Below are 13,454 nucleotides of genomic sequence, written 5' to 3' on the forward strand. Positions count from 1 at the left end.
CAGAACTCCCATGCTGTAATTATTTATACAGATAGGCTGTGTCCATTTTTTTGCAGAGCACAATTCAAAATACAGAATGCCTCTGTAAAGTTATTACTTAAAGTTATATGTGTTAAGTGATCTTTTTTAGAATAATTAGGGTGCTGCCAAAGAGCTAACATGTCTAAACAGAACATCTACAGGGAATGAGACTGTGGGGAAGTCTGAACTTTTCATGTTGTGAGGCGATACTTCTTACTGTTAAACTAAAATTCTGAAAATAAATTTGGTGTATTATGTGTAAAAACCCTTGTATTATAATGAAACTGTCAAAATTGTATTACCTTTCAATTCAGTTTTTTTCTATGAAGTAAACTGGGACATTTTTTTTTAGCTTTTAGTTTAAAATAGAATAGAGAGACAGCATTGAAACTACCAGCATCATCCTAAACCAGCTGTGGTTTAGGAGGTCTGGTTGGTGGTTTGGTCCCTCTAGTCTGCATGTAGAAGTGTTCTTGGAGAAGATATTGAACCCTGATTTTCCCCGATACACCCATCAGATTGTGAGCATGTGAATATTAGGTTTAAAGCACTTAGGCATAGAAAAAGGCACTTGTATGAATGGGTGAATAAGGCTTATAGTAAAAAGGCTTTGAGTGCTCAACTAGAGTGGAAAGTGCTTTACAAGTACCATTGCACCAAAAGTCTGTTTATCTGTGACTTCTGTTACAAAAGTTATTACACATGCTGTTCACAGTTTTTGGATTTCACAAGATTTTAAAAGAAAACTCCACACAGCTTTCTTTCTTTCCCTCTTTTGTCCTGGGATAATGAAATACAAACTGCCTGAAGATGTAAACCCCTGAAAGCTTGTCGGCTGACCTCAGGAGTGCGTTGGTTTACAATTTTCACAACCTTAAATTGGAACAACAACAACAGATTTTTGCAAGAATCTGCTTTGGCAGTCCTCAAACCACTAAGCAAAGGACTTTTCCTTATGAGAGGGCACAAAATTGCGCAATTACGCCTTACAAAAGAAAGCCTGATGAGTACAAGCAACACATTCTTTATTCAGATGAAGCAAAAAGCCATTTGTCTGGATTTCAGTGTTTGGTGTGGACCTGGCGATGAATGCCAGAGCGACTGCATAGGTCTGACCTTGAAACATGGAGGTGGGAGCATGTTGATATGGGTCTGCAGTAATGCCAGAGGTTTAGAGGAGGTGGTGTTTGCAAAGTGAGCTCACTCAAACGCAGAATAAAGAATTTGCTCGTACTGTCAAGAAGCTTGGCAAAAGACACAATCACACATTTTTTGTTTGTTTTTTTCAAGAAAAGTGAACTATGACTTAGCCAAGTATGTCTTCTGACGTGAATCCAACAGAACATCAACATCTGGAGAACTTAAAGTGCAACCCCTGCAGCAAAGAGGATCTGAAAAGAAACATCTGTGAATAATGGCAGAACGTCTCTTCACAGATTTGTGCCAGACTGATATCATGCAGAAAATATTTAAGCATGGGTGCACTGACTTGTGTTGTTGTTCCTTAATTAATTAAAAGATGAATTAGTCAAGTAAATATTCAGTTTTTTAAGAATAATTGTTTTAATTAATGAGATTAACGTTATTAATGTTGTCCCAGACCTTCGTCAGTTTGTTATACGTTGTGTATACACAATCACAAAATTTGGCTACTTCACCCATAGTAACAAACCAAGCCTGATATTTTTAGATAGCACCTTAAGGGTCCCTTTCTGACCACCAGTGCTTAACAAATTGATATTGCAGAAAGTCCAAACTTCCACCTTTTACATCAAACTGAGCCAATTTAGGCAAGGATCGTCCTTGCAGAAGGGAGCTGGATCTCTTGCTATAGCCCAGAGATGTAGAGGAGGTGACATTTATAAAAAGGCAGTTTTCAGCTAAATCGGTCGCAGTATCCAATCTCGAGTGCTTCACGGGGTTGTGCACCTTGAACTTTTCCTGCTGGGTCAGACTGTCAACACAGAGTTCTGCTGTAACATCCACTGACGTCTGAGGAAACAAAAACTCAGCTCACAGGAGCTGAAAACCCAGCAGATTGAAAATCTGGAGGGTTTTTTTTTACCAGAACCAGTAGCATCTTGGTAGATTTGACTCCCTCCAAAAACATTGTTTCCCCAGAATTGGAATTAAAGTTAATGCGTCACTGTTTTGATGGGAAATACTTGAAACAATCCAAAAATACTAAGAGCTAAAGCATTGCCCCAGGAGACTATAAGTTCAGTATGACAGTGCAACTTTGTAATCACACGTTGTCACTTTTATTTTTTAGACCCTGTTGATTTAACCTGTTGCCTTGCAGCAGTGATAAAAAGGTGTCCACCAGGACAGTGTGACTTCACGTCCGAACCCAACCACACCCATCGGTGATGCTCACTGTGCTCTGAAATAAAACAGGTTTAAAGCTTTCAGAAAGAGGAAGGTATTAAGACACTGCCTTCCATCTGTTGTTGAGTTGCTTTAAAATAATGTCTTCTGGCATATGATGCTGAGATCAGCAGCCCTGAAATAACCCAGCAAACAGGCAGCTCTGCCTCCGACCCTCAGTCTGACAGCCCACATGACTCAGCTGGTCTTCCTGTGAGCTACTTTGTCTTCATGCATCTCATCTTGACTTAGCTCATTTGTCTCCAGCCTAGTTTGCTGTTGTTGTCGAGCTCACTCTTATGTTTTTAACCCGCTTCTCTTTTGGCCTGTTGTGGTTTGTTTAATTTTGTTGCTCAGTGTTGTGATTTATCTGAAACTGCTCCTTTATGTGGCCTTTAGTTGTGTGCCGATTAGCTTATTGCCAGTGAAGCCAAGTGCTTCAGAAGTATCTCCCCAGAAGTTGTTATTAATTAGCAGGAGGAGTCTGGTAGCAGGATGATTACCATGCCATCTCCCCGTCAGGCTGGGGAAGGTCCAGGATTATGCCTCTGTGCCAACAAGCTCTCCTCTGTTCATGACTGTAGTGATTACCATGCTACTAAAGTCTATGCTGGCATAAGACAATAGTGTTGACACACAGGCCTCAATGGAGCTGTCCTCTCGTATCTTCAGTACTTATTACTATTTGGTATCTCACTCCAGCAGAGCTAGCTCCCCCTGACACTTCCAGGCCCTAACCCTTCACCCATGACACACACACACACACACACACACACACACATTCGACAAACCACATTAATGCACACCAACAAGCACAAACATGCACAACTAGGGCACTTGAAGATGCTAGCTGTTGCCTCACTTGAGCTGCAATCCCGTTCTAAGAAGAAAGCAACCTCTCTGTGACTCTGAGGACAATGGGACCATTTCGGCATGCTCTCACACAGTGTAACAAAATCCAAAACAGAAAAGAAAGTTATCTCCAAAAAAACAGGTGAAGTCGAGGATACAAACAGCAAACGTCACATGCCGTGTGGGTGATCCTAATACTCCCACAAAAGTGTTGAATTTAATCCAAAGTACAATATTCCACAAATCATAATGCCCACCACCAAGAGAAGTAAAATCAATTGCACCATGAAATTAGCTGCACTGGTTTACTGGGTAAACTTCAGTTTAAATACTTTGTCTCTGTAAAAGTGTTAAGGAAACTGGATGTCATCAGAAAGCTGTTCATTCTGTTCTTCTGAGCAGGAGAAAGCATTACGCGCCACAGTAAAAAACTATCAGGCCCAAAAGAAGTCACCACCTTGATTTAACTAAGAAAACGGGAGGAGAAGACGAGCCTTCCATTGGATAATTACTGCAGTGGTTAATATGTTTGGGCTGGCAACAGTTTGGGTTATTTAACCCGAACTGATGCAGTGAGTAACTTCTCATTACTTAAATATGTCGGAAGGCACATGGGAAAGATGTTACTCCATTTTGGAAGCTTTACATTATCAGCCTGGATGAAGCAAAGAAAACATCTAAGGGCATTACTGAAACTACAAAACTGGGTTAAGAACTGTTCAGTGAATTCTTGAAATCTGGAAAGATACTGTGAACCATCATCCTTGAGGACGGCTGGAAAAATGTCTCGAATGATTGTGATCGCAAACCTACATGACTATAATGAATAACCAGGTTTTTGTCATCAGTGGATTCTTTTTCTTCCCTGATGGATATATTCCAGGAGAACAAAACCAGGATTCATCAGGGTCAAAGTGGGACAGAGACATAATTTCACCCATGGATTGGCCACCAGAGTTCAGACCTCGAGTCCACTGAAAATGTTTAAATGTGCTGGGGAAGACTTTACGCGGTGGTCTGACTCTCCCATCATCAATACAAGAGCTATAGACAGAAATAAATGTTGTGACACTGCATATATTTATCAAAAAGGATCAAAGCTAAAAGTTTTCTAGTGTAATATTAGTGTGGATGTGGGGATTAGTGTGGAAGTTATTTTTAATAGAAAAGCTTGATATGTATTTGGTAATCAGTGTATATGATTTCTTTAGACTCCAGTACTTAAAAAATGTATTAGACCATGACTAAACATAAGTTTTTAAATGTCACAGCTGCCCTAAATTTACATTACTGGTATTTAACAAAATCATTTTTGTATTTTTCTGTGATTGTTAATTCCCCATTATGCACAAGCACATATTAAAATCGAATTATTGTTGAATTATTGTTGTAATACATGATTTTTGAAATTCACCATTTAAAAAAGCATAATAATAATAATATTAAAATAAATGAATAGAAAAGCACACTATTTATTTTTTACTAAGATGCCAAATTACAGTTATTTACTCAGATTCCTGAACAGTGCTTGAGTAATTTCTGACCACTCCAATATACCAGCTCAAATTTGTGTGTAAAACACAAACTCAGTTCAGTGAATTCAGTGTTTATTTCAGTTTATTTCAAGTTTTTGACACATTTCTAAAACATTTACATGTTCTTATTTTTTATGGCAGGGAAATAAATCTATTTGTGTTATCACCAAGCACTGTATTTGTTTAACAGAGACCCAAATTACTTCCTAAATGTGAAGGAGTTTGAGGAAAACTGAATTATAGTTGAAGAAAATAAATGATTGATAAAGCCCGTAACTGAAAATCTTCACTGAACCTGCAGCGCAGAGCGGAGATTTACATTTTGGTCACTGCACACATTTTCCTTTTTTCACCTCTTGTGGTGCTTTGCTCCATAACCACTTCCCTGGCACGCAGTCAGAAGTCACTCGGACAATGGCTGTTATTAACAGGGCAGTAACAAATAGCTGTGCCCTGCGTGTGTGCACATGTGAACCTCAGTCTGAGGGTGCAGAGATGTGTACGGATGAGCACGTGCGCTAATGAATGAGACACAGGAGACAAATTTCAACGCAGACCAAAAAAGCGCATAATATATCAAAATAATGAAAGTTATCTCCACCTTTTAACATTCTGGGGATGCTGCCTCTATTTCGCAGCTCTTTGTATAAACATTCATGGCTTTAATAACTTGGGGAGCAGCGTGGTTATTGACCCAGTCGGGCATTCTCCTCCATTCCTAATCAGCAGAAGCAGAGCCTTGGGCTCAGCATTCCCAATGAGCCACCACATTTACATCCTGCAACGCCGCCATGAGTCTGAAAGGGTCAGTGGCTACAGGCTCCTCCATGCCTGCAGTGCCCAACATCATCAACTGAAGATGGTGTTATTAAGTGTGCCTCATAACATGAAGAGATTAGACTCCAATCTTTAATGGATCACTTTACTGCACACTGTGACTGTTTAATTTTTGAAAATATATGTATGACACGGGCTGCTCCATGAAGCAGACTGGATGCAAGCTCGGCGTGGAATGCATTAATTCTCTCCTCTTAATCTTCAGGTTACTACTTTGAAATTCCATCTATTGGAGCCATCAGAATCAACACTCAGGTAAGATATACAGAGCTGCAATATATATTAGCTGCAAAATGGTGTTGGGAATACTACTTTTAAAATTAAAAGTTAGTAATGGCACCACTTCTACAGGTTGTTGATTCTTCACCATCTTTGACATTAGGAGCACAAAAGATCTTTGTGTAATAATTTGAAGGAATATCATGGAAAATTCCTGGATGTAGTGAATGAAGAGGGTTGGTGCAACAGTAGAGGATGTCAGGAAGAGGGTAAGAAGGAGGCAGATGATCTGCTGTGGTGTCCTCTAAAGGGAGCAAATGAAAGGAGAAGAAAACAGTAATGTGAAAGCCTGTTTCTGATGTTAGAAGAAAAATGCTACTAAAACGTTAACAATGAAAGTCATTCTTATCCTATAATTTGACCACTAGCCTGTGGCTGATCACACGCCTGTTGAGTTTAAGTTGCTTAAAGCATCAGATGTTTATTTGGCAGATAAAAATCTGTGCAAATTCAGAATGTTGCTTAAAAACATCCTACCAGATGAAAGGAACCAATCTAGCTCCTTGTAAGATATCCTACCCTAAAATTTGATTCGTAAATTTGATCAAATGGCTTTTGCTGATCCACCTGTACAGAAGAAGAAGACAATCTGCCACAGCAAACGGATGCAAAGGTTTATACATACAGATTTCCAGAAAGATCTTTAGCTTTACTTTAATTTAGATGCATATTTTCTCTCAGAACTTCACCTGATTATTTTGTAGGTTAATTATATAATTCTGCTACTGACTCTCCAAATCCTTTCATGGACTCAAAAGTCCACAAAAGGATATTTTAAATGAAGAACTTAGTTTACTTTTCTGCCATGCTGGCTTTGATGATAATTACACTGTAGCTTTGCTTTCAAGAGTTCCTGAGGAACAGAAGAAAGCACAGCTGGATGGCAATAAATTGGAAGTGACACGAGTTTAGATGTACCGATAACAAATGTGGTCTTTCCACGAGAACATACCTGAACGCTAAGTAAAGTAGAAGGCCTGCAGACGTCCCCTGCCCACCCCATGCACACACACATACACATTTGCTTAAGGCACTTTGGGCTTCGAGAGGCCCTCGGGATAACCTCATTCTAGCTGGAGAAATTGACTCCATTGTTTGGTGGTGGGGGAGCTGCTCCAAACCACTCCTCCCCTATGCTCCGCTTCCCACCCACCCCCAGTCCCGGTGAGTGATCAGGCCCTAGAATAGACTGTCAGCTGTTCCATTAACTCTGGCATATTTATATTCTGAGAACCGCCACTTACTCTAATAGGTTTTCTGAAGGTGGGCGACTACAGCTTTCTGTGCAGGCCCAGAAGACACACTGGGGCCAGATGTTATTTAACCACCGTCTGCCCTTCAGTATCACACACTCATTGCGTAGTCTTGCTTAAATATGATGGTACTATTCAAATAGCAGATGGACTACAGAAGGCAAAAAATTATTATTATACTCACCATCCTGAGTCATACTTTTATGAATGAATAGTTGGAAATACTTTGACTTATATATCCTGGCTTTTTTGTATGGGATCTCAGTGGAGCAACAATAACAGTGCAGGCATTAGTTTGGATGTTTGGCTTCTGTGTGACCAGACTGGGGAGTTCACTGTCTGCATTTGTTGGGAGGCAGGGGGGAGGGGGGGGAGGGGAAAACAAATGGTCAAAATCACAATACTGAAGTAGCTGCATGCTTATACAGGTCACGCCTTTTGTGTTTCAAGGGTAGATGGTGTCAGAGGTCAGACATTTGCGATATCATTTCCCCTTTCGCTGCTGAAATTTGGCGTTATGTGCAAACTGTTAAATTAACATTTAACCCAGATGACCTGCTGGGTTTTTTTGTTTGTTTTTTGCTGATTCCGGTTACACTTAATTATATTGTGGTGATATATGACTTTATGGCTCACTGACTGCTGAGTAGGATACTCAGGAAAAAAGAAGCTATTATTGCAGAAGTATACAGTTAGTTTTAATTATACAACAGTTTTGCCTTCTTCTTCTGGTCTCTGTGAGATTATATTTCTGGCATCCATTTCTTTCCTATGTCATAAGGTCACTTTTTAACAAGTTAAGCATCTCCTAACAGACACAGATCAATCAGTTGTTTTCAAAAAAGACATCCCAGTTTTTGTTTGAGGTGGCCTCAGACGGCAAAAAGAAAATAATGAATATGATGTATTACTAGTAGACTTAACCCCTCACCTCTACTCACAATTGCTGTGGGACGCTATCACATTCCTAGCATTGACAGGAAAGCCTCTGGGAAAATGGCGTGGTTGCACGTCGTGCCATTGACACCCTTAATGTGTTTTTAATAGCTCCTTCATAATGATGAAAAACGGCCTTGAGCGGCTCAGGACTGGAGGCTTTATGGCTCGGCAGGACCGGGACGCGGCTGCTGCTGGTGGCCCGCTGCTTTATGTGGTGATAGAGACGAGGCCGGTCAGGGTCTTGTAGTTTTATGACAGATGAACGTCGGAAGGCTCTTCAAGTTCTCTGCTTTAATGGCAGTACATGACACGCACTATAAATGGCTGTTCGATTATGTGTGAATACTGTAGGCAGTCATACTAGCATTTGTGGTTTTGCTGGTGCAGGAGTACCTGGATGTCCTGGGCCGTCCGATGGTACTCGCCGGGACTAAAGCCAAGCAGGTGCTGTGGACAAACGTCTACCAGGATGCACTGGTAAGCGAGAATTTATAATCATAATGAATTTATAAGCATATCCTGTGCACGTATAGGCTAGGAGTTGATACACTGACAGTACAAAGCAGTGGTGAAGTCATACTATTTTTTTTATTTTTTTTATTTTTTTTTTTTATTTTTATTTTTTTTTGCCTGTCCCATTTGGTTCTTTAGCCGTCAGAATTGTTGTCTGAAGACCAACAAGGATACCCAATGGATTTATTTTGCCAAATGGATCATCATGGCATTGCCGTATTGGTCCATTTGATCGACCTTTGTTTTTATTATTTATTTTATTTTATTTTCCGTTGTTACAGACGGGACAGACATGAGTGAGGGATAGGAAAGGGAGAAAGAAAGAGGAAGGAAAAGAAAAACAGAAGGGGAGAGGGACAGTGAGAAAGGGGGGAAAAAAAAATATCTCCGGGATCACCTGTTGAGAGAAAAAGAATAGAAAACAAGCAAAAAAAAAAACAAAACAAAGCAACATACTATACACAACACCATCGCATTAATCTAGCTAAGTGTAAACAGCAGTAAATACTAAATATTGAATGTTGTTGTGCAGCACGCAGGACAGACAGCGCACAATGTGCTTTGAAGTAGCAGCCAAGAAAGGTGTGATTTAAGTCTACAAACAGTGAACACCTGTGTGCACACCTGTGTGGATCGGCGCGCTTGTAATCAAATGGTTTCCCCATGTAATGGTCTGCAAGAGGATGTAGAGAGCCATAGCCCTGTCCCCCAGGGCATGAAGCAGGCATGGAGGAGATCCAGGCCCCAGACATCCAGAGGCCCCAGAGTGCAAGAGCCCAAGGAGGACCACCGGAGGGGCATCCGTGCCACCTTCATGGGAAGGGCTGAGGATCCCCAGACGAGGGGTCACCCAGTAGCCACCGGGCAGAAACTAGAGGGGGCTGCACCGGCGTGCCCGCCGGCAGCCAGCTGTGCCAGAGTGAACCGAGCCGCAGGCACAGAGGCCGGAGGCCCGAGGGCCCTCCGCGCCCCGGAAGAGGCCTGACTGAGCAGCAGGCGCCAGGCCCCGCCAAGTAGCCACCGGGAGTGAGCTGGCACATGACCTGAGCGCCCAGCCCCGGACACCAAGAACCAACAATGCACCGACCCCTGTCATACTAGTCATACTATTTTTAAAGCAGGGGGCACTTTCATTGGCTGGCATATAAAGTGGTTTATTTTTTGCAAATCGCTGTAAATCGTCAGGTCACTTTTATTCAATTCAATTCCATTTCACTGCTAGTTTTATTTATATAGCATCAAATCACAGCATTTAACTGCCTATGAACAAGCACTTGGCGACAGGGGGAAAGAAAAAGTCCAGTTTTTCACAGGAAGAAACCTCTGACAGAAGTTTTCTCTGGGAAGACCAGCCATCTGCCGCAACCTGTTGGGGGTTGGAGGTCTTATCATTTACTAATTTGGGCATGACTGGTATGTAGAAACACGGTGCGTTCGAGATATGTTGGACTCATGTTCCTGAAAACATGAGTTTGCCGTTAAAAGAATTCACGCGGCAACAACAGTGAGAAAGAAATGGAATTTTGCAAAACAAACAAAAAAAGGGAGCTATGATGTCGTTTATGTGGGGTGTCCATACCTTGGTTTATGGTGGGATTAGTCACCCATCTGGCCACCTTTTGCGTTTGCCCCCGGTAAACAGTGTTTCATATTTTTGTTGTCATCTATATCTGGGCATGTGCTTTAAGGATACAATTAATTCAATTTCTAATGTGTTTTATTAGGGTTTGGGCCTTGTCATCACCGGCACAATGCCGGTCTTCAACCTCACTGCTGATACTGCAAGCTCTCAGGTAAAAGCAACACTGCAACATAGGATGTGACCTTAAAATAGCTGTGCTTTTGCACTTTATCATTATTATTTAGTAAATATAATGTTTTTGGGTTGGTTTTTTTTACATCTATCCAAGCAGGTAGGGCTGTAAAGTTACTAAAAACAGACACAAGTTGGAGGAGCAGGTTTTATTGGAGGTTTTATTTCTTGCTGTTGACCATCATCAATCATTTGTAACAGTGTCCGCCCAGCTGCTCTTCTATGCAACACCTCCCCCCTGAGGTGACGACAGACATCACAGCAACTCATCTGTACTATCTACTAACATCCATAGATGCATCCAGCTTTCAGTATCCATGACCAAAGTATTTACTCTGAGCTTATCACAAAGGCTTAAAGCAGCAAACCGACTCAGTTTAAGATAGACTGTGAAAATATGTGCTAATCAGATTGTGCACAAAGTGATAAGTCAGAGATGGCATAGAGATGTTCTTAGCACGCTCACGGCACAGCTACCAGCCCCGTGTGATTCTCTGATACTAGCAGGGGCTGTGGATAAAATGCTTATAATTGCTTTATGTCTTCTGCATACAGAACCAGCTCATCCTTGGAGTCATGGGAGTAGACATTGCAATTAACGAAATCAAAAAGAAGACACCTACATACAGAGTGAGCATGTCGCTGAAGATGTCTCTTGTGTTACTTTCAGATATGTGTGGTTTTTGAATAATTTCACCATTCCCTTTTGTGCTGTGCAGCTTGGAGCTAATGGCTACACCTTTGCCATCGATCCAAATGGTTATGTACTGCTGCATCCCAACCTTCGGCCTAAGGTAGACCCAGTTATTAACACTTCTGTGCATCTAAAGAGTTGTCAATGTAAAATTTTGGACATTATTCCTGCTGACTGACGTTCACCCTCCTCCTCCATCTTCCACTGCTTTCTCTCTCTGTGCAGATCATTAACTTCAGGGAGCCCGTCACTCTGGATTTTTTGGATGCAGAACTGCAAGACAGCAACAAAGAGGAGGTGCAGAACTATTCCCGTGCATTATCATGACTGTCACCACCTGTGTTTTATGCAATTTGTGTTACATTTAACCTTTTAACTGTCACTTGTTTTCAACCATTTTTGTCTTTCATTATGAACACTCAGGCCACAGCCTCTTTGTTTCGCTTGCCTTTCAGATCCGCCGACAGATGATTGATGGCAAATCAGGGCAAAGGAAAATCAAGACGCTCATTAAATCAGTTGATGAGGCAAGTCATCAATATATGAAACTCAATCATGATCCAAAGTAGCACCTTACTGAATGGTGTTGTAATGAGTTTGAAGCGCTCGGTATGTTTAGTGTCTGTTGTTACTCTCCGATTATGGGAGGAGGTGTGAAGGTTACCTATCGCTGTCTTTTTGTGGTTGCCAACAGAGGTACATTGACGAGGCCGTGCGGACGTACACGTGGACCCCTGTGGAGGGTACAGATTACAGGTAGGTTGGAAATGCAAACATGCATCACCTGACCGTCAGAGAAAAAGATGGCGCAACTTGAACCTGTGAGTGAAGTCCAGATTTTACACTTTAAATTGTTGAGTGTTGAGTCACAAGTCTCAGATATCTGCTTGACAGCTTCTGCCTATGAATGTTTGTGAACAGTAGCTTCCCTGAATTAATGGCGGCTCGGTAATGAATTTGACTAAAAATTAAAAAAGCCACTTCTTTGTCTATATTTGCTAACATTTCTGAGGAGTAGCGTAAATTAACTGCTTAGTTTACTCATCTCAAAACTCGGTTGAACATTTGAAGTTGTATCATAATGACATTTCCTCTAGGCAACACTCTGCAAATTACAGTTTATGACATTCGGTAGTCCTACAAATGCCTGATTTGTGTTTTTTATTACGTCTGTTGGCTGCGTGCCTAGTCCTGGCAGAGTGCATATGAGGCTTTCGCTGCACAGTCCTATTAATATCCAACTCAAATGGATATTCCAGTGTATTTAAGAATCTGTGTGAAACTCAAATAACCCGACATCCGAAGCTCTGCACAGTAGTGTATCCTACATTGTGCAGTTCAAGGCTCATAGAATTTTTTTTCTGTTTGAGTTTTAATCTCTTCCTATTATATCTGTGAAGACTTCTATTTTAGGCTTGCGTGGCAACAAAGATCAAGAAATGGGACATCTCTGTCCCGTTTAAATTCTGCTTTCAGCGATGACTGTTTGTGCAATTTATGACCTATTATGTCTTAATGGTGATGTATTGCAGGGTAAAAGTGACGTACTTTCACAGTGGCCTCATTAGTATTGGATAAAAATCAGGCTCTCTGAGGTGTTTTCTATTTTTTCCATCTTTATTGTTTAGGATCACTCTTACTGCGTTTACTTGCGTCATTTGTAGCTTCAGATGGCAGCTGTTTCCCGGAGAAAAAGCTTTGATGAACTGATTGTACACAAACTGCTCAGAGCCACTCAGCAGACAAATGCTTCCTGTATTTCTTGTTTCATTAGCATTTCATACAATGCAGGGGTACTTGGCGGTATGATTATTATTAGTTTAATTGTTCTTTATTTATTGTTTTTCTTTTTTATGTCTTGGATTTTATTGTCTTATTTGATTATGTGAGATTTTATATTATAATGTAATTATTATTTATGTGGAGCCCAGGAAGGACTGTTCCATCTTTTTTATAGATTAAGGGGAATTCAAATAAACTATAAACAAAGAAAGCAAGTGGCTGGTGAATATAGTGGATCTTCATCAGCTAAACTAGTGAAACTAAAGAAGGTTGGCCACAGTTTTAATGGTAATTGTTATCATTGCCAACAGTCTATAGTGTCAAAACTCCCATTAGCTGCCTCACTTTGACTCAAGAAGAAATACAGCAAATTAACAGTTTCCAGCCAATACGTGAATTTGATTATGATGCCGGTTTCCAACTCTATATTTTTAATCATAGACTACACCAAAGTAGCTTTGGATGATTCAAAGTTCCAAATAATCCTTATTTACCTTTAACAGCCCCATCCACTGTCTGAAACAAGTCATTTGAGCTCTTTCCGCTCCTTCCTTTCGATTGGCTACCCC

At 40.9% G+C, this 13,454-nt stretch overlaps 1 protein-coding gene across 8 annotated transcripts in view; it reads left to right on the forward strand.

The window, feature by feature from the left end:
* cacna2d2a (calcium voltage-gated channel auxiliary subunit alpha2delta 2a) overlaps positions 1–13,454 on the forward strand; it is a 180,263-nt gene that overhangs the window by 148,650 nt on the left and 18,159 nt on the right. For all 8 annotated transcript variants that reach the window (XM_087840826.1, XM_087840827.1, XM_087840828.1 and 5 more), the window contains 8 exons: positions 5,818–5,867; positions 8,471–8,560; positions 10,321–10,389; positions 10,965–11,039; positions 11,129–11,203; positions 11,329–11,400; positions 11,559–11,630; positions 11,798–11,859. In XM_087840826.1, coding sequence (XP_087696952.1) covers positions 5,818–5,867; positions 8,471–8,560; positions 10,321–10,389; positions 10,965–11,039; positions 11,129–11,203; positions 11,329–11,400; positions 11,559–11,630; positions 11,798–11,859 — 565 coding nt within the window. The remainder of the gene's footprint in view (positions 1–5,817; positions 5,868–8,470; positions 8,561–10,320; positions 10,390–10,964; positions 11,040–11,128; positions 11,204–11,328; positions 11,401–11,558; positions 11,631–11,797; positions 11,860–13,454) is intronic.

This window comes from Neolamprologus brichardi, chromosome 5 (assembly GCF_056152115.1).
Source record: "Neolamprologus brichardi isolate AB-2024 chromosome 5, ASM5615211v1, whole genome shotgun sequence".
NCBI lineage: Eukaryota > Metazoa > Chordata > Actinopteri > Cichliformes > Cichlidae > Neolamprologus > Neolamprologus brichardi.